At 37.7% G+C, this 21,915-nt stretch overlaps 1 protein-coding gene across 3 annotated transcripts in view; it reads left to right on the top strand.

Annotated features, from left to right (window-relative positions):
- The first annotated feature begins 250 nt into the window (after positions 1–250).
- Positions 251–21,915, top strand: part of cacna2d2a (calcium channel, voltage-dependent, alpha 2/delta subunit 2a) — a 260,234-nt gene continuing 238,569 nt past the window's right edge. For all 3 annotated transcript variants that reach the window (XM_038272939.1, XM_038272940.1, XM_038272938.1), the window contains exons 1-2: positions 251–366; positions 4,467–4,548. In XM_038272939.1, the coding sequence (XP_038128867.1) occupies positions 251–366; positions 4,467–4,548 (198 nt within the window). The remainder of the gene's footprint in view (positions 367–4,466; positions 4,549–21,915) is intronic.

Genomic DNA, 21,915 nt, shown 5'->3' with positions numbered 1-21,915 from the left:
GATCCTTTCCTTCTGATTCTGCCTCTAGCATCATTTGTTTTGGTGCCAAATTCCTGCGTGTCGTCTGGTCGATCCCCTCACCGCGCTGGGCTGAAGGGTCCAGAAGCGTCCTGCGACCGTGTTCACCTCCTACAGCTCACTTTCCTCCCGGAGCTCGGTTTATTCTTAGCTCAGCTGATAAACAGAGAGGCAGACTGTCCTTCCGGTACCCTCTCTTATTTCTCCCAGTTTCTTGAATATTTAATGGAAAATGGCGATCCGTGCACAGTCGCTCGGCGTTTTCTGCCTCTTCGCTGTACAAACTGTACTTATCATATGCGTTTCCACGCCGACAGCCGGGACCCACCACTTCCCACAGCACTACACGTAAGTACTATAAGCACTGTTTGGGTAGCTGGGATGTGGGGGGGCTGAAGTAGGACAGGTGGATCCCAACCAGGCTGTGCGCTGCGCAGTTTACCTTGGAGGAACTGATTCTCCTTTGATGCTCCATCTGATGCAGGGAGATCAACATCATCCCCCCTGCATCTTTAAAGAGACACCAAATACCAATACATCTACGCACTGTAAATATGGCAACATGATGCACACGGACACGTGCTGAAGGCGAATATACCACCTGATCAGATTTTGAGAAACATAAAGCGGATGAAAGGGAATATAGTCCATGATGCGTTTAGCTGTCTCTGCATGTGGGAGAACATCCGATTTAGGCTTTAAAGTCCTCTGGATAATACGCACGCACCGTGGGGATACAGGAGTCTAAGTGAAGGCGCAGTTGTTTTAAACTTAATTTGCATGGGAATAATGAAAAACAGCAGCGCATGAGGGTCATGATGTGGATATGTGCACGGAAAACCCTGTAGCCACAGGAAGCAAGATATAGTTTGACTTTTGCAGGGTGCACCTGTTGGAAAACAGTTTGCACAACTTTACGAAATGACAAACCCATTTGCTTCTTATTAAAAAAAGCTAAAGATGGACTGAATTATTAACGCATAAGATGTCAAACATTAACCTAAATTCTAAGGAGGGAGTTGATTACACAGCTTGTCAGCTTTTAAGATATTTTTACTTTTTTTAAACTGTGTAGATGACATTGGATGTTTAGAAAAATAACATCATTTTAAATGCATCCTGCTGGATTATCTGATGAAAATCTCCAGAGGTTTTATGTCTGATGCCCAAAGTGACTTTCAGTGAGAGTGCCATTGACTCAGATTAGCTGGATCACTGATTTGATTGTTTAAGCTCAATGAAAATAGATGGTGCAGATAATTTATTTCATTTAAGAGAGTCTGAGTACATATTTTTTATAAAAAGAAAACTCATTACTTTTTATTTTACAAAACCTCTTATTTCTCCCTCTTCTTGGGGATTGAGGTGCCCCTGTTTAAGTCTGTATTATATTCAGACACCTCTTGGGATTTGATAACTGGGTTTTGGGTCACCCATATTAGGTTTGCCAGAATTTGCCAGATAATTGGAGAAAGTCTTTGTGTGAAGCTTCTGATGCAAACTAATATCAGAGTAGTTTGTGATTTTGATGCAGAGATGAACTTCGATAAGATTCCGAGCAGTGCCAAAAACGTATATTTTTGCCTAGGGGTTATGTTTTTGGAAATATGTTTGAAACTGTCTCTAGCAGAAGAAGTTATTTCTGTATTTTCAAATTATGTGTAAAAAATCTGTTCTGATAGCCGTTAATTTTTTTCTCACAGCACATTTGCAAACAGTTAATCTTTCCAATGATGGTAAAATATCAGAAGCAATCTTGTCAAAATGTTATTTCCACACATCACAAAGTAGTCAACCTCCTGCTCTAATAGATATTTGAGTGTGACAGTGCGAGTGATGAGATCCATTGCATCAGAATGGACAGTGAATTTACGCTGCTGCCACACAGGTCTCCTATCCAAACTCATTTCACCACATTTTCTGCTTTCTCCATAATGTAGGGGCGGGCATAAATCAGAATGCGTTGGAAAACATCAAAAACCTCGGGGTACAAATGGCAGCATTTCTACAACTCCATCAGAGTAGAAAGAGGCAGTGAGCATGCAACCGGCTTTAATGTGCTGAACCATGAAAAGGTCTTTGTTTTAAGAAGATATCACAGCTTTTATTACACACAGGGTCTAAAGGCGTGGATTAAGCACCAGGCCCCAGTAGTGCATATCATTTCCTGAACAACCATGTCCTGATTTCTCAGTAGCTGTTCTTAAACACGAGTTCTGCAAATCTGAGACTAGTAGATAAGATTCACATTTGATTTATTTAAAAGAAGAGATTTTTTGATAAAGGGGATGAAATTACTTTAACCAATTTAATTTGACTACTATTGGCCTAAAACCTGCAAGTCAACTATCCCTTATAATGCACTGATGAGGCTTTTCCTGGCCAATTTGGATCTTAACCTCCTCAAAATTTTTTTTGCAAATTACTAAAACGCATAACAATGGAAATAGTGTGTCAGGTTCTTTGAAAGAGATTGTAGATGTTAATCCAATAGAAAATTGACCTTTCTTGAATCCTGTGGAAAATAAAAGACTTACAAGATCAGTCTCAATATTTTTCCTTTGCACTGTCACCACATGCATGCTCAATCAAAGGAGTTGCCATAAAGTCAGAGAGCTGATGCATAAAAAGTTCCGAAAGAACTTTTTACTTTCCTTAACAATTACTATACTACAGCTTTGAGTATTGAACCATACTGGTATTGACTCAATATGATATCAGCACAAATCATGCATAGATCTATGTATTATTTATTTAGTAGTGTGTAATTTTAGGCTGGTATTTGGCTAATTTCTGATATCAATATTGGATTATGACATCTCTAATCCTTTAGGTCAAGAAATTGGTACAAATTGAGCAGATTTCACATTTGGCTTTTTAATAAACCAGTTTTAATTTATGGTCTTCTGATAGATGATCTGTGTTTTTTTTATTTATTTATTTATTTTTTTAATAACTACAGTTAACTTTGATTAGAAACATGTGTTACACATTCGACACATCAATTAGGTGGCTAGCTTTGAAGCAGGCATACTTATTTGCTTTGGCTTGATATTTATTCAAATATCGGGCATCACATGGCAATGCTTTAATTAGCAAAGCTTAGATCCGGCATTTTTGTACGATTAAAGGACATACTCTTGGTTGTTTGTAGACTGAAAATGTTGGTCATTGTTGGGTTTAATCCATGAAATGCATTGAACCTTTGCATTTCTCCAGTATTTCCCTACTTGTCCTCTCTGATCACCATTGAAAACTGATTATAGGAAAATTGTCAAGTTCCAACCTCTGACCAATTTACTCTTGAATCTCAGATTTTAATGTAACATATCAAATACTGTCTGTCACTGGGAAATAGCTATTGTCCCCTACTGGTAGTTCCATTGTGCCCTGCTCTGCCCTTTCTCATTGTAAGCTTTTTTTATTTCACATCGAAGGGACCTTTTCATAGTAAGGAGCCTCTCCAGTGTGTCATCCGCTCCACTCTCCCATCCCATACTCCTTAAAAGGCCTCTTCTATTTTCTTGAACTTGTATAATAAAAATAGTAACAATGCATAGATGCATGCTTTGGCCTGCATGCTTTGGCCTACTGCTTCTCACACCCCACCCGTCACCCCATGGAGTGGTTTGGTAATTATGGCCAACACTGTTGCTGCATGGTAATTTTGTGAAGTTTAATAACTCTGTCTTCCCCTTCATCTTTTGAGCGAATCTGACATTTCAAAATGACATTTGTTTCTGTCATCATATTAAAAGAAATGCAACCACATTGTGTTGAGATGTTGATGCAGATTATTGCTTATCTTTGGGGCTTCTGAAAGGGAAAGGTTGGCACTTGGTGGCTGGTGACTGAATGCATGACAGGATTTATTCGTCTGATTGCTGAAAGCTTTTAAAATGTTTTCTGAGCTGTGCCGCGCTTATCAAGGTTGTTAGGTTGGCGTCTGCTCCTTCTATTTAAAATGATCTAAATCTGGATCCATTAAGTCATTTGTTGCTCTCTGAGAGATATACAGTGATGAGCTCCAGGCGTTTGATCTCTTAATTCCGAACTTGGCTCTGTCTAACAGAGATCAGCTCCTGCTTAGGGTGCACTTCTGTCAGACTTGAGCAGTTTTATTGCGAAGCTACAGATCCAAAGCTGAGGCTAGACAGGCACTGCTACGAGTCCTGCCAGGGTGGACCATATAGATACACGCACGATGTGATGGGCAACTGTGATGAGTAGCTTAGATATTAGCAAAAATTTGACAATACTTCCAGATAGGGATCCAGAAGCCTGTGGGGGATATTGGCAGCTTTACAGCAGGACACAAGCTATACATAGATGGGGGAAATAAAGTAACTATCCCAAATTAACAGACACACTAACTCTTGTGAGCTGACTTATATGAGGACCTGTTAAGGTGGTGACACAGGATCAACATGCCTCCTTTTTTTCTGCAGGATGATTCACTGGGCTGGACGCATTGAGAAGGAGCTGGAAAAGGTTCTTCAGCACGTTACTGGAGCTCAGCAGATGAGATCGGTAAGTTGACGTCAGGCGAACATGTGACGAGCTGCATTCCTTGCATTATTAAACAGATTCCTCTGGGCTTTGTTGTAAAACATCATTGCAAATGTGTGAATCTCAGAAGCTGAGGCAGAAAACAAGAATTTTTTATTCATTTCTTTACATTTAAAAAGATCAGGTATTGTGATTTTTGCCCAAAATAGTTTTAGAATTTTTTGCACAGTAGAATTGTAAAATCTGTAAAACTTTATTGAGTAGGTTAAGAAGCTAATGAAAGATAAAAAGACACAACATAGGAGCCAAGGATTAAGTGGAAAGCTGCTGAGAAATGACGAAGTCATGCTTGGAACCTTCAAATTGGCATATAATAAATTATAATTGTGTAGTATGGTAGCCTAAGATAAAGGTCAAGATAGCAAGGCTCTTAGTTTAATTGTATAAGTTAAAGATTTGTATGTTATTCCATTTGACAGGAGAGGAAGTTATAGAAAAATGCTGGTTCAGGGCATTTTGTTCAAGACCTAGCCAACAGGCATGGGGCAACGTATCTGAGGTTTTGAAAATGATCATAGGTGAACACATCCCACTTGTGATCAAAGCTCCAACTCAAAGATGAGCATTTTATTAAGTGTTCAGAGTGTCCTGCTCAGGAGTACAAGGGTCAATATGCCAATATGTATTTTACCTAAGAGGGTTTAATTTTAACTGTTCTTAGAATGCAGACTTAGGGTGTTTTCACACCTGCCCAATTTGGTCTGCTTCACACAGACCAAAGTGCTCTTCCCTGGTTGGTCTGGACCTTTTATGCAGGTGTGAATTCTTGTCTGAACAACCAGACTGAGTCCCGGTTTTTGAGGTGGTCACTGTCTGGGATGGTTCATCTCAGATGTGAATACAAACTGGCCCTAACCAAAACTCTGAAAGTACACCTCTATATAGCAGCGGATAAGGTATCAAGTATCGAAATCATACCTGTCCCGCTTTCTGTTGCTTAGCAACACTGCTGCCAGCAAGGTGGATCTCAGTGCTGGGTTGTAGGACACATTGTCCGACAACATCCCAAAATTAAAAATAAAAGGTCTTTGACTGGGCTGCTCTAAAAACTTCCAGTGCTTTTGCAGCTGTAATAACAGCATACATGTGCAAAACAGAGGTGCTGTAAACTGGATTCCCATCGTGGTTTTCCTCAGTTTCTGGTTCTGTGTTCTGTCCTACTTATTTCTGACAGATGGGAGCTATGATTCTCACATGGAAGTGAGGATCATTGCTGTGACTTATACAGTAGTAGCCATTCAAAATTTCCCCACTTTCCTTGATGGATCCTTGGCTGGTCCCCTACTATTCCTTTTTAAACATAAATATTTATATTAAAATATTCTTTGTCATGATTTGTGAACATTAAGATCTAAAGAGAGGCGTCATCTCCTAGTCAGACCCTGTAATTCAGGGAAAGGGTGGAGTCAGAGTAAAAAAATATACAAGAGGAGGTCTATCCAGTGGCTGGAATTTGGAGGGGATTTAGCTGGGAGTTGTAGGGAAGTGGGCTGCCATTCGGCTGGCGTTTGACTGGGAAGGGCCATTTGAATCTACCTGCAAGTACAATCTGCCAGATACAAACCGGACCTAAAAGAAAAGAGTTAGCTTTTTTGTCAGGACCAAACAAGCCGGCCTCAGGTTTTTACTGCATGAACTCTATGTGTGTCCAGAGTAATTTTTCCCTCTACACATTTTATGAGGCATGAAAAAGACACTTCCAACAAATGATGAACACAGAGTCAACAAAATGCTCAGATGGCAGCTTAAGTCAAATTTAATTGGCTAGCAGTGACATCAGGACTGCCCTCTTGTAGTAATGTTAGCTGTAGAAGATACAATAAAACATAATAAAAATAAACATTTTTATGTCTGCTAAACTTTGTTTAAAAGTAATATTTACATTTTTCTCAGTGGCTTGACTGTTAACTCCCTGCCGAAGGTATCTGTGGTCATAACTGTGCTGTCTAAATGCAAAAATGTTTATTTTAACAGAGATAATTTTTTGTTTGTTTGTTTTTTAAGGTCAGCCATGTTTCTTAATGAGATCATCCTAACAAAAAAGGGAGACAACCATAGTGGCAGACTATGGCTAAGTACAGTCACACAAACTGCTAATAATCCACTGTCAATAAAAACGGAAAAATAAAAAAGAAACTGCAATTAATCCATATATGGAAGTACTTTCTTTAAACAGAGCCAATTTTGGGTTTCAAAAAAGTGTGTGATATATACTAGTACTGATCTGCTTTGGAAACAATGGACAGAGATATTGTGACCTATGTTTCATACAAATTTTTTTCGCTCTAAAGTATCTTGATATTTGCCCTTCAAATGTGAGGTGGAAGATTATACAATGAAAGCATCTGATTGTCTTTCCTTTTGGGGGAAGGGTTTTAAGTAAGATTACAAGAGAACTAAATAACCCCCATGAGATGGGCACACTTTGCAGAGCACAGATTTGGTTTTATTGTGTCAGCATCCCAGTGTCACAATTTCTATGTAACATGTGTGTCTTGTGGCACAACAGATGGTTGAGCACAGTTTTATTGACACTGTTTCATCGTACTTCTGCCATGTGCACATTTGCTAGGCTTCCAGGGTTTGTAATGCACCCTGAGATAAATGCTTCATTATTGCTGTTTGGGTGAGTGTGATTCATCGGGCCTGTGTGACGCCTGTGGCTTTAATGCTAGCAGTAACAGTGGGTTGTGTAATGGCTGGTCGTATGGTGGCGACATTGATGGATCCCTGAGAGGAGGAGGAGAGCTGACAGAGGTTGTCCCGGTGGAAAGGGTAATGACCATTACTGGATATAAGGCAGACGCTCAGAGTGTCCGATATAACAAGGTTGATTTTTAGCACTTATCCAGCGTAAACACAGCAGAGGAGAGTATTTATCTGTCAAAATGTTTGCCTTTCACAGTGTGTAAATATTTTTCTTAGTAGTCCTGCTGAGCACTGTTAACATCTACTGGGCAGGAGCCTTTCTAAGTAACACGGTTTCAAGGTAAAAGTCTATTTTGTTTCATAAAAATTATGCATCTCTATACTGAGGTAAGAAAAGTGCTGCTGATTTAGACTTGAGTGTAAACTGCAGATGTTGCAGATAATATCTGTCATTTTAGAATATAAAAAAACATGTTTTTCTTCATATAACAAAGATTTTTACAGATTTTTTGCTGTTTTCTTGTGTATTTTAATAAAATACATCCAAGAAACGTGTAACGCTTGTTTAAGATAGATAGCTTTGTGTGTACCAATAGTTTACCTATTAACCATATTTTCAGGATGTTAAATAACTAGAATAACAGAAACAGGTTTGCAAAATATTAGCAATCATTGCTTTGCAAAAATTACTGCTGAATTTTGCAATATTATTTGGAAATCATATTTTAGCCATTTTCTTTTTCTTTTTTCCAAAATGTTTTTAAATTAAATTCCCACTTTTCATAAGCTTTTTATCACGGTTCCCTATGTATGCCCATGAATTATTAATACCCATGAGGGAATAACCAAAGACTATTAAAAGGAGGAGACAGATATCAGTTGCCATGTTGAATAATACTAAGAATAAAACCTATTATTTTCTCATTGTAGTTGTATATTCAAACTAAATTTGTCTTCTGCATTTTGAATTGTAAGAGAAACAATAAACAATTTCTGTCTTAATGTAAATGTTTTTTGGACAAAATGGTATTTCTACATTAATTACATAGTTCACCATATTGAGTTGAAAATATATGTATTGACTCTAAAAGAAATGTGATGGGCCTCCTTATCATAACCCAAATCATTAACTCTGTCCACAGCTTAAAATAGACACTTTGGCTACCAGGGGTGTGATTAATTTCACATCGCGTTAGGGCTGAAACAGTTAATGGGATTAATCCCTATTAGTCAATATTTGAAGTAATCGTCAACTAATTTAGTAATCGATTGATCATTAGCTGGAGCACACGTTTAGCTATAAGAGTTACAGATATAGAGAAGCAATTATATCAAAACTATAAAAAAAATTCTATATTTTGTATTCAACAATAGAAATTATCTGTCTATCCAGAATTCCTTAAACGGACCAGCTTTGCTTCACCTGGTTTGAATTCCATATAAAGTACTTTTTAAGGAACTTTTTGCTATTCGATTAGTAATTGAAAATATAATCAACTGATTAATCGATTTGCAAAATAATCTTTAGTTAAGGCCCCAAATAATAGTCAGTGCATTGGTAGTACCTGGTCATTCTGCACACATTGATATTGTGATTTTAATATATTGTGCAGGACAATCAGACTGGAAAGCTGCTTTTGGCACATCATTATAATTTTGCCACAAAGGTGTTATTACGATGTGGTTTCCTTTTAGAGCTTGTTACAAAAGACAAATTCTCAAGTAAGTGACCAACCTGATCCTAATAATCTCATCTTTAGTTGATGTTAAGTTCCTTGGACTTGAAATTATTGAGTCAACAAGGGCCTGAGGTGCTATCTGTTAGCCAAAACCAATGAAGCTTTTCTCGCTTTAAAAGTGTTATGTCCACTCGTAGGGATGTCTTGTGTTGGGTGCCCATATGGTTGTGTGTGCATGTGTGTGTGCTGGCCTGACAGAGTGCACAGACTGTGTGTGAAAGAACATTTATCATTGCCCCAAACAGGAGTCGTCACAGGGTGTGCTAAATGGCCCAGCATGCCTAGAAAAGCCATTTTCTAAATGGATGCCTCTCTCTTTACGTGTGTCTGATAGAAATCTTCCCAGGGCTATGCCGGCTCGTAACAAGATTGCCTCCCTCTGCGCCCCCTTCCTTTTCATGCGCAGTTTATTTTCACATGAGACAAAAAAAAAAAAAGTAAAATGTGTTCAAATTATTTCTAGGTTTGTCTTACATGGAAAGACACAAGTAAACTAAGTTGAATGTAATGCACTGTTTTCAGTCCGCCCCCCCCTGGTTGAGACGTTATCTTTTCTGACAAGCTAAGCAGCGGATGAATGTAGGAGAAGGGCAAGACATTAGCAGGATATGCTGTCAGCTGGTTTGAATCAGAAAAACAACAACGTCATTTAAAAATGCAGTTGCTCAGTTTGGCCCCCAATGCTTTCTAAAAGTGTAAAATCACCTTTGAATTTACCCTAGCTTGCTTAAGTCAAGATTTCATTGTTGCCTTAAAGGAGGTGTTAGGAAAACAGAGGGTGAGTGATTTATCAGAGGAGATGGAAGTTTCAAAATGAAAAAAAAAAGTGGAGCTCAGTTAGACAAGGAGAGTAGGCGGCTTAGAGCAGAGGTGGGCATTTTAGAGACTGAGGAGAGATGTTGAAGGATGGCTTGACAGTTGAGATGGATGTTCATGGTGTTTTTGTGTATATTTAGAGTCAAACTTCCTTGGATGGGTAGACTAATGGAGGAGAGGAACAACTGGTAAACCCAAATGTGAGCATGCAGAAACCCTTTATTGTCCTTGTTCTTATTGTCTTGTTTGCTGCTGAGTTTGATGTGCTACACTATGTAGTGATGAGAGGCAGTGATGGACACTTCCATTGTTTTCATATCTTAGAGGCGGATTCACAATAGTGCGCCCACACTCATAAGCTGTCATTAGGGATGCTTTATCAGAGATACAGACTAGGCTTCAACAATCAGATTAATCCAGTAATCACCATTTTATTATTAGCATATTTTATTTTATTTTTAGGTACAAATGGAGAGCAAATACTAGATCTAGGCTCCATGATTTATACACAAAAATGTTCAAAAGGTAATATTGCAGACTACACAGGAAAATGAATGCATATGATGATGGCAAAAAGCAAAATAAAGATACATTAAAATAAACTTTTGCGAGATAAATAAAAAAATAATAATTTTTATAGTATATTGCAGCTGTCCTGTAAATAAAAGTAGCTGCACTTGTTGAATTAATAATACAAGCTTTTCGATAGTTTGCTTTCCCTGTTTTTCCTAAAGGTTCCCCCCAGGATTTTAATAGTATCACAATTTGACATCACAACATGTCGAAAAAAAGGAAATAGAAATTTTCCTTCAGTATGTCAGAAAACCTGCACTTCTCGCAGATGGGCTCATAGTGTCAGAGCAATTTCCACGGTTTTGGTAGAGCAAGACTATTAAACTGTTTCCTGTGCAACATGTTTAAAACGATCAGTCCTGAAATTCCTTTCATTGAGAAGAGTCTAGTCAGCATGAATAATTTAAGCTGTTGAAAAGGATCCTGAACTGCTTGGTTTCAGGCTGACACTTGGCAGCTTGACTTTGTTAGGGTGTGTCTTCTCTGCCTCCGTGCTTCGTCATCACCATGTTTGTTGCTCTGGATGACTTGAAACCTAAGAGCATCTTCTGAGTCTATTTGAAGGGAAGACAGAGTGCCAAAAGATGCCTTCAGAGTTTGCTCAGTTTTTGCGTTATCTTCATCTCTCCCTTTTTTTTTTTTTTTTGCTCTATTTCTGTCACTGTCTCCCTTTGCTCCATATCTTTGTCAACAGCAGATCTGTTAGCCTGCTGACCACATGCTGACTGAGGGTTTATCTCAGCTTTGCACAGACCTTCATGCCTCCAATGTTGCCAGTGTCCATGCGTGCTCATGCGGTAATGTGCATGTGTTTATGAGCAGCTAATCTCTTTTGTTGTTGTTTATATTGCCGAGGCATCTTGTTTCATTTGATCACCAAAGGTATGTAGCTGTTACTGGAGGGCGACGTTAGATGTAGACTGTTGACAATTTCAATTCTGTCTTGCTTCCACCCACCACAGTCAGCTCCAACAAACAGGTAACTCCATAAAGTGCAGTGGTAGATTTTTATACTATCGCTGACTACAGAGTTTTCAAATAATCGGTCTCAAATGCTCAGTCTGCTCTGCTAGACACCATCACTCCTGCTCACTGCCTACAGACACTTCCTCTTTTTCTGAAAGTGATGTCAGCTTTAACCTCAGCAACCACCCTGTCTGCCTGGCCATCTATCTGCAGTCATCCAAAACGCCATAAAAATTATTTGCCCTCCTAAAAATGTCCCTAGTTTTTAGCTTTTTGTTCATAACATAATAAATCAAATCAGAGAATATAAAAAAAAACAAATACATTTTTATGAGAACCAAGCCTGATCAGGAGAATTAGTTTAAAATGTTGGATAAAAAATTAATAACTGATCTTAATAAACTGAAGTACAGATAAAAAAAAAAGTTTACATCTATTAGTCTGGAAAGATTTCAGAGCTGTTGCTAAAGCTTTATTACTTAGTGAACCATGCTTAGGATAAGGTGGGCAGGCCTACTTAAAAATACTGCAAGAGCTCAAAAATAGACTTGTTTCCATCAATCTTTCTTTATTCTTCATTTTAAAGTTTTGATGAAATCAGGAACTCTTCTTTTTAATCAGAGAAAGCTTATGGAGATTTTTGTCATATAAACAACAACAAAAAAACAAGCTGCTGATAAACACACACACATTACCACATACACAAGATATAAGTATCCATGAATGCTGGCAACATTGGAGACATAAGGTTCTTTGCAAAGCTGCGATAAACCTTAAATGTTGCTGGAAGCAACACTGCATAACATTTGACCTAAGTTTTAACTTAATTTGATATATATTAACTGATTACTTGGGTCAATGTACACTGCTCTTCTCAAAAACTCGACTTTTTTACTGGAGTGTGTGGGATCCGTCGCTAAATGACTCATGTGATCCAATATCATGCATGAGAGATGCGTAACTAAACTAAAAGTAGTGTTAGGCAACAGGACATATAAAACACTAACCTGATCAGACATATGTGTGGCTCTCAGTTGTATGATTTAATTTGGAGTCCAATGCCTCTCTTAACAAGACTAATGGACATTAATATGCTGGTCAGAAGTATATGATGGTGTTCTAGCCGATTCCAAAACACAAAGGGAGACTGTTAACAGTACTGTTTTACAAATGGCTTCAGGTGGGCTTAATAAGGATGTTACAGGTCAAGTTCCCCCTGGTGGCTAAAAGTTGAACAGTTTTCCTTTAAACACCAGCAGAGTTGGTTGTACAGCAGGACAATGTTTTAAAACACAGCAATAAGTCTTTCTCCGAACTGCAAAATATAAACATAGAAAAGATTATTAGACTACCTTTGGTTTCTCTTTTTGTTTTTGTTTTACATTGTATTATCAGAAAATAGACATTTAGGACAAGACATTAGAAGGCTGTGGCCAAAGTCTGGATTCAATTCCGACCGATTCAACGCCTTAAGCAGAACCTCCAGCATGGTTCGATTTAAACAATTCTACAAAGAAAAATAGACTAACACTCCTCCAGATGAGCTCCAAAGACTCTTTTACAGTTATTACAAAACTGTGATTCCTGCTGCTAAGGTTGGATTGAGCAGTACGGGGTGGGCATTTATCGTATAGTTTATTGTTATCGGGATAAATGTCTACCGTAGCCATAATAAGAATTTTGAGTTATTTTCTAATAACTATCTAATCGAATAACTAATATCATCATAAGATTTTAAGTACATATCTTCTAGCCCAATTAAGCAGTTATTGGGTTTGTTTGGACAGTCTTTTTTTTTTTTTTTTTTGCGATGGCTGGTTTGGTATTTTTTTTTTTCTCTTGATGCAAGTGCATTTTGTGTTAGCTTAGTTTTTTTTTATTTTTTGTCTGTTATGAAAATTGGCTCTATGATCTTTTACTTGTAAGTGTGATGCAAAAGCAAAACATGAAATCTGTCGGAGTCCAAATATTTTTTAAGAACACTAAGTACAGATTGCTTACTCGATTGCTATCACTGAGAATGTCCTTTGACAGAAGGAAGGATAAAGGAGTTCAATGTTACCTTTTAAGGACTCAGACGATGTCTCTTCCCTTCTCTCCCTCTCTCTGTCTCTCTGATCTCTCCTCTTCTGTCTTCTGGTTTGGACCTTTGCTCTCACATTATCTGTTTATGTGAAACATCACAGGCTATTTTTGCTGCCTCACGGTACAGCTATGGTTTCTTTTCCGTATCTCTTAGTCATTACTTTAATCGGTTCAGTTAGTCATCTTTTCTCAAGTCCTTTTTAAACTTGAAATGGATAAGTAGTTAATTACTTCTACTGAGCCATATGATGACAAAACACCTTTAAATTGAACAATTTTTAGCTATTTGGTGCATTGCTAAAGTATTGACTACGATTCTACCCTGACACAACCTCACATTTCAATGCATTCTTTGCAGAATTTTGATGTGATAGACTAAATACAACCAGTCTGTACTGGTAGAAATGATCCATAGTTTTCAAAATTCAGCTTCCCTGAATCAGTACTTTGTATAACCACCTTCCATGGTTATTCCCACTGCAATTGCATTTTTTATTTACTTTTTTTATTTACTGTACCACCATCAGCTTTGCACATCTGGAGATTGAACCTCTTGTCCATTGGAGTATCACTAAAAAACAATGTTTTTTTTAGTCACAGATTCAAACTTGTATTTTAAGCAGACATTTTTGAATGGGCCATTCTAGCACATAAATATGCTCTGATCTAGACCATTCCATTTTAGCTCTATCTGTATGTTATACATGTTGTTGTACTGAAACTTTAACATCTGCCTGAGTTTTAGTCCTTAGTTTCTAACATGTTTTTTTTTTCTAACATGTCTAGCTTCAAAGTCTCTCTTAAACAGAAACTTTGGGGATTATTCCGTTTTAGGGTGGTGTTAGCTTTCCTCGATGTAAAAAAATCAAGACAAAAAAAAAGCCGGGAAAGAATTTTAATGCTTAAATGTTGTGACGTCGAACACAACCATGGATCATATTCATTCAAGTTCATAATGATCCACTATTCTGTGCAAACTTTACCCATAAAATTCATATTATATTTTAGGGTATGTGGTTGTTATATGGCAAAACATAGATTAGTTCTCCTGCAAATCAAATCATGTCCATTTTAGAGGAAAAACATTCACAAAGTTAAGAAAAAGTTCTTGCTTTGATGTTGGAAATCAACAAAAAAGCTTTTTTAAAAAGTGTTTCTTTAAAATTTTGCACACCAATATGTAAGATTTAGAGAAGTTAAAAAAAATACATAAAAGATCAACAACCTTCCTCAAGTTTTAGCAGTTTTGCTGTAATTACAAAGGAATTTAAATGGCACAAATAAATCTAGCAGGACTGTGCTCTAATCACACAGCTCCTGTAAAGGTGATGGCAAGCCTTTTCTCTGGAGTGATTAGAAATGGCAGATCAATGAGAAGTCTAAGTATTTAACTGCACTAAATGCAGTTAAACTAACATTTAAAAGGGATATTTTAAATGTGACAAAAAGTGGATGGTTCAAGAGACAATTCCAAATAAAGAAAACAAATAACTAATTATGTTCTGGTTGTTATGCTGTAGAGTTTTCACCAATGGTTGTTACCATTTTGCTCTCAGGCTTTGTCCACATTCAGTCAGTCTTTCAGGCTGATGGTTTCACATCAGGACTGTAAAAGCTTAGACATGCTCTGCTAGCAATCCACCTTTCCTTTGTTTGTGTGCCTACTCTGGCATACTCTGTGTATTCAAACCAACCAGAAAAAAACAAGCACACAAAATAATCGCAGGCGTTAGAGGCATATAAAGCCAGTTATCGGCTCTAGGTGAAGGAGGACGAGAGCCAGTCAACACCATTACACCCAGCCTTAGAGTCCCCTGGGCTGAGAGCCGAACAGAAGGGCATACAAACCCACTATATTTATTTTTCTACCTTTTATTGGTTTTGTGACACCAGGGAGGGTTACAAGGATTCCTCAGCGCTCAGGCTTGATGGCTTGGCACTGTTGTGCAATGTTTGTATAAATGAAAATACATATATCTGCAGAGAGCAGCCCCGTATGCAGATAACCATGGGTAAGCATTAAAGGAATTGCTCGAAAATTGCTTTGCAATGAAAATGTGACAGTCTCTGGGAGGAGAAAAAATATAAAGAAATGCATTGTATATTCCCCAAACCATGTCCCTGATTTTATATTATATTCATTTCACCTACACTAGCTTAAAGCCAAATGGGCTACTTATGTTTTATGCTACATACAAAATGTGCTGTGGTATAGATGGTGGCAGATTTACGTTACATGACTTAAGACCATTTTTAAAATTTTAACCTTTAGTTATTTGCTTATAGCTAACATTTTGATGGTTATGAACCGATTTTTTCCCCACAAAACTTTTAGGTTAATTGCTTTTGTTTAAAAAAAGGAAAGCAGGGGACTAAAGCAGTCACAATGTTACCTACATTTATTTTGTGACCCAGCCACGTATTTTCTACAATTTCCACCAGGGTCACAAAAGGATGGCAAAGAGAACCCACACATGAACAGGGAAAACATGCAAACTTCATGCAGTGAGGGTTCCATGCTGGCCAGGGATTAAACTTCAGTTGCTTTTCCTCTAATGCAAAATTACCTCAAACTGCAGGCCTATTTTCTTTCTTACCATTTCAAGACAACATAAAAAATTAATTAGTGGAGATATGGATATGGCTGCTAAAAAAAAAAAAATCTAAAAGCTGCCGTAACCTAAAAAAAAAAAAAAAAAAATGGGTATGACCCAGACTGACTGTGCTTTTACACCCAGAATTTTTTCTAAAAAGCTAATAATTGTAATAATACAACTTATTTTAAAGTGCCTTTCAAGAAACCCGAGGGCACTGTACACACCAATTAACAAGTTAAGGGAAACATCACAAATAGTCAGAATGTAATAAAAAATACATGGATTAAGACAAATTTTTTTTTTATATAAACAATAAAAAAAGATCAAAGCACCAGTGTAACAGATGCAGTGAATGATGTCAGTTCGAACAGGTGAGTTTTGAAATCTTGTTAAAAGACAGCAAAAGCATTGATATTGTGGTAGCCTGGAGGGAGGGAGTTCAAGAGTTTGGTGACAGATCATCTAAAAGCCCTGGAGCCCATTGTAACCATTTAAGATGAGGGAACAATGAGATGGTGAGCAGATAAAGATCTGAGGGAACAGCGTTTTGGACTAAAGCAGGCAAATATAGAGGGCGAAAGGTTGTAAATGGCCTTATAAGCAGAGTAAGAATTTTGAACAAATTCCTGAAATTGATGGGTAACCATTAAAGCTGTTGTAGAACAGGGGTGATGTGATGAGAGGAAGGGGTGCTGGTGATGATGCGGGCAGCATAATTCTGGACTAGTTTAAATTTATTAATTTATTAATTCATTAGTGTTTTTGGGGGGGTAGATCACAAAGAGGGAATTGCAGTTGTCAAAACAGAAAGTCACAAGAGTGTGATGGAGGTGGAGTTGGATGTTGTTGCAGAGTCGGAAATATTGAGACCTAATTCTGTCATTGATGTAGGCTTGGAAGGATAGAATGCTATCGAGGAAGACTCCCACTCTCTAAACCCAAGGGGAGGGGGGATTGAGGAATTATAAATCTTACGGAAAAACTTTTGGTTTTGGAGAAAGTTGAGGGTGTACTGACAAGAATGAACTCAGCTGTATTGCTGACGAGTTTAAGGAAGTTGGAGGCAAACCAGGACTTAAGGTTGTCTAAGCAGCTGGAAAAAAGAGAGTCATGGAAAAGAGTTAGTGGTAGGTCACCCGTCCTGCAAACAGGAAGCCTGGGTTCATATCCCAGCTTGGAGGAATCAGTTGTGGGTCTTTAGGCAAGACCCTTCATGCTAATGCCTACTTCTGGGAGTGGGGGCCTGGTTATAGCATTGTGCTCGGAAACCTGAGGTTCTGAGTTTGAGCCCCACTCCCACAGGCTGCAGCTCTGGGTCCCTGAGCAAAAGACCCTTAACCCCACATTGCTGCCCAGGCGCCGCACAATGGCAGCCCAATGCTCCCCTAGGGGATGGGCTAAATGCAGTGTTAATTTCGTTGCTCAGTGTAAATGACAATAAAACGCTGGGGAAAAAAAAGGTTTACAAGAGAGGTAGAGCTGGGTGTCATCCATGTAACAGTGAAAAAATATGCTTCTGAAAGATTTGACAAGAGGGAGGGTGCGGGCATTGTGCTCTTTGGCTGGGACTTGGCTCTCACCTTGTTTGCTGCACAAAGGGGCGATGCGGGCTGCTCCGTGTAAATTAGCGCTTGCTTCAATTTGCAGCTCAAAAGGGGAAGAGCAGGCTGCTACAATTCTTTCATCAGTGGTTCTTGGTGATGTTGAGTCAAGCAATGTTTCTGGCTCTCTTCTTATCATCATCAGGGCTGTAAGGCAGTGTGCTTGTGGTCCATTTGGTCTGTGACTAAGGGGAGAGCAGGCAGGTCCGGTTATCTTGCATGACCAAAACAAATAAGGTACACCGTAATTGAGTTGACCTTTAAGAGCGCTTTTGTGATGGAAAAAAACAAGGCAGAGGACTAAAATCTACGGGACATCTGCAGATCAGCAGATTAGCTTAGCTGAGGTACCACCTATGTGGAGCAGTGGCTATTGGAAAAGAGGAAGATTGGGTCTTGTTGCCTTCTTTTTATCACCTTTAATCACCTTTAATTTGATAATTGGATATTTTTAATTGCAAATACATACAGTATTGCACAGCTGCAAAGCATTCTAGGAAACTATTATATTATGCAGCCAAGAAACTAGTCGTTCAGTGGTGGCTAAAACCAACACCCTCTAGTGAAACAATAGTTATGCGCTCAACTTAAGCCCTAAAATATTCAATATCAGTTAAAAAATGTTGGGGATATATTAATCTTACTTACAGAAATGTGATTTTTTTTTTGTAGTTGTTTTTGCTTCTTTTTCTTTTTCCATGCTTATCTGTACAAGTAGCCACTTCAGTGGGTGAAGTGTACCTTTAAAACTGTGTTTCATAAACAGTAATTGGCAAATCTCCTTTATTTCCCAAGCCAGGAATTTCTAAATAGCTGATTTTTGTTTCTCGTAAACAGCAATGTGTACTGGTGGCTAGTAATGTCCAGAAAAAACAAGAGGTGAGAATAACTAAACTGTCTAACTGTCTGCTCTGAGCTCTTCTGCTTACCCCAAAACTTCCTGTTGCATCTCATTAAACGACTCCTGACTTTAGAAACTGTATGAAGGGGAATTTGTGAGCTATTGAATCTGTACTATAATTATTATTACACATATTCTAATATTGTACTGTAATGTGAATGATTGTTGCCTGTTCAAAATGTAATTCAAAATTGTAATTGTGCTAGAAAATCAAACTAGCCCATTTTCGATGTAACAATTACTCAGCCTTATCAGGCATAAACTGCATCGTTTTTCTTTTTTTCTTTTGCATGTATTGTTCAATGTTATACATGTGCATATGTTTTTATTATGCAACAGTGCAAAAAGCAAGATTTTTTATCTCATCAAGTGTTGATTTCAATTGTTTTTTCAAATACTGCTCAAAAAACACAGATGTATTTTCAGCTGTTTGGTCATTGTGTAAAACTGGCTCACTTAAATGAATAATTCAGGCCATAAAGACACATTGCAGCATGATGGCTGCTCTTGTCTTCCTTACATAGTCAGAGATTTATAGAGCATTTTTGTTTGTGTCTCTAGTACATGAATTGCCATGATGGAGCCTAATATAATATAGCATTGAAAGAGGAAGCAACTTGAGCACATATCTAGAAGACCTTCTGCGTTTGAGTCTCCCTGACGTTCACTGTGGCAACATTTTGGGTCCTGCATTTGCATAACTAATTACTGCTTTGATGGTTTAAGGAAAACAAAAAGCCAGTGCACCCGTGCTCCATGTGGCTTTTAGGGGAGGAAAAAAGGCCCTGCACTTGTTTGAAGGGAGACAATATAGCATTATGTGTCAAAACAGGATTAAGGCTCTGCTAAACTCCAGCCAGCCCCTTCAGAGAAAGAGAGTGATTTATTGTTTTGCAGACACTGCAAGTCTTTTCTTCTCATCGCTATTTCGCCATTTCGTTTTAGATATTTGAAGAGTATAGATATTCAAGTGTTTGTGCAATTTTCACTTTCCATCTCTTTTGATGTTTCAGACTACACATGTCTTTGGTGCTATCTGTTCTTGACAGGGAGAAACAACAGGGTACAGTTACCTGAGTGGGTTGCAGGGGTAATGTAGAGTGGCGTGATGCCCTAGAAAATTCCAGGTGTGAAGTGCTTTATTCATTCCTCTGCAGAACGAGTAGTTCTGTACGCCAGTGGTGACGTTCATTTGCCATTTTTAACAAAGATGTGTCTATTTTTTTCTGTTTGCGTAAAATAGAATTTATTGGTTTTCTCTTACAGAGGTTTTGTCTTCCACTTCTTCCTTCCCTCCTCCTGCACCTGCACTTGTCTGCGATTGATTGGTCACAGCTCTGAATAACTTTAATTTGCTTCCCTCAGTGGTGGGTGGTTCTTTAGAGCACAGATTCTGTGGAAGACTTAGCAAAGTCTTTTTCAATTTTCATCGTGTAGGCAGTAAGGATTCTTCTCTGCTTTCTGAGAGTGGTCTCCATAGCACAATCTGCACTCTACATCGTTTTAATTCTGTTCTCTGCATTCTAGTGGCCTCTAGCTTTTTCTTTGTCTTCTTCTTTCCCAGTAAAGGGTGGAAGTGAAACTTCCACTTTCACCACACAGTTATCATCCCCCTTCATTTTAGATTCAGCTTGTATTAGCGTAACCTTTTCCCCCAGGCTATGTTTCTTGAATAAATTTGTACACTTATATTTACAATTTCATACGTGTCAATGTGTATTTAATGAGGAAAAAAATAATATTTAAATGCATCCAGGGTATTATTGAGATAAGATGTGATAGATATCACATAATTGTGAAGTATTAATTTAGTATAAAGCTTTAGATTTTTTTCTTTTTTTGCAAATCTAAAGAGTCTATCTCAATACAACTACTGTATAACACATATTGAAGTAAATAAAAAAATATTATCCATATTTCTTTGCAAAAATGCTTTGCATCCACCAGACTTGACAGATATCTACCCTAAATATATGTATATTTTTTAAGTTTTGGCCTCAAATTCCATAATAGATTTTATTCTAGACTTTGACTAGGCCGCTGTAATACAAAATTATGAGTTTACCTGGTCATTCCAGCTTTGTATATCTAGTGCTGTTGGAAAGTGTACTTTTTTCCCCAGCCTCAACCCTTTGGTGACCTATAACTTTACCCTTTATTTATGGAAAGAAAAGTTGGAATTGGGTGTTCAGGGTAATCCTTAAGCGTTTCCAGATAAATTTGATCTGACCAGAGACCTTGCTGCCACATGCTTGATTGGTCCTCTACTATATCTGTCCTGTCGAAGGATTTACCTATATGACCCTCCAGAGAAACCAGGGACTTTAACAAAACAACTGTAATGATGCTGAGAATAAAAAACACACAGTAGTAGACTCTATCTTTTAAGAAAGACGCCTGCTATATTAAGTGTATTCAGTAGTCGAGTTGTATAAAAAAAAAAAAAAAAAAAAAAAAAAAAAAAAAAAGAAGGGATTCTATTAACCTAAAGCAATATGCATGGTATGATTGTTACATGTCAGATACGCTGGTCATTGACCTTGACCTGCAGTCAGTCTCTGGACTGGCATGGCTATCACTGCCCCTACATAGAGACAAATGCAGAGGACGAATTACCCACTGGGATCAGCTTCATAGTCATGGTAGACCAATTTTTTGATTTTACTTTGGAAAATCTTTTGGCAATGAATCTATTAAGATTTGGAACAAAACCTCACAAAACATTGCAAACGAATATCTGAATCCTTTCAAGTCAAATTCAATAAATTGAATTGAAACATCTTAAACAATTTTCAAAAAAAATGCTTAAAACTTGAAATACATTCAAATTAGCCTGAAAATTAAATAAGCCTATATAATATCTAATAATTTTTAACACCTTTCAAATATTTATTTAGAGTATTTATTATATAAAATAGACTGTTTACCAGAAAACCAGTATTGCTTCTATTGGCTGATTTAAAGTAAATTGCTTAATTGAAATGGATTTTTCAAATCGATTCTCTCCTCCCGGTTTCCTCTACTGCTCTCAGCCACGGCTCCACCAACACCTTCTAGATTCTGGATGTCATATAGCAAAAATGCAGCGATCTACAGATTTATTTTACGTTCGATTCAAAACCAAACTGCAGTTTTTGAATCTTCAGCAATGACTGTACATCTAGAATAATTCTTGTTTGTCATGAAAACTTTAAAGATAGAAAAATGTTTGCGCTTCAAACTAGTCTACCTAGTTTTGCATGCTTTCGCTATGTCTAGAGATCAGGACTTCTACATATTTGGTGACACAATAGTAAGCTTATAAAAGGTTTTGTCTTGTGACTCTTGACTTACCTGAAGCCTTAGTTGTTGCCTTCTTAAAAATGAAGTCCCTCAAATCGCGTCTTTGCCGCTTGACAGTG

The sequence above is a fragment of the Cyprinodon tularosa genome, unplaced genomic scaffold (genome assembly GCF_016077235.1).
Source record: "Cyprinodon tularosa strain WSP-4 unplaced genomic scaffold, ASM1607723v1 ctg85, whole genome shotgun sequence".
NCBI lineage: Eukaryota > Metazoa > Chordata > Actinopteri > Cyprinodontiformes > Cyprinodontidae > Cyprinodon > Cyprinodon tularosa.
The sequence above is the reverse complement of the archived record's forward strand: the minus strand, read 5'-3'. Positions and strand labels throughout refer to the sequence as shown.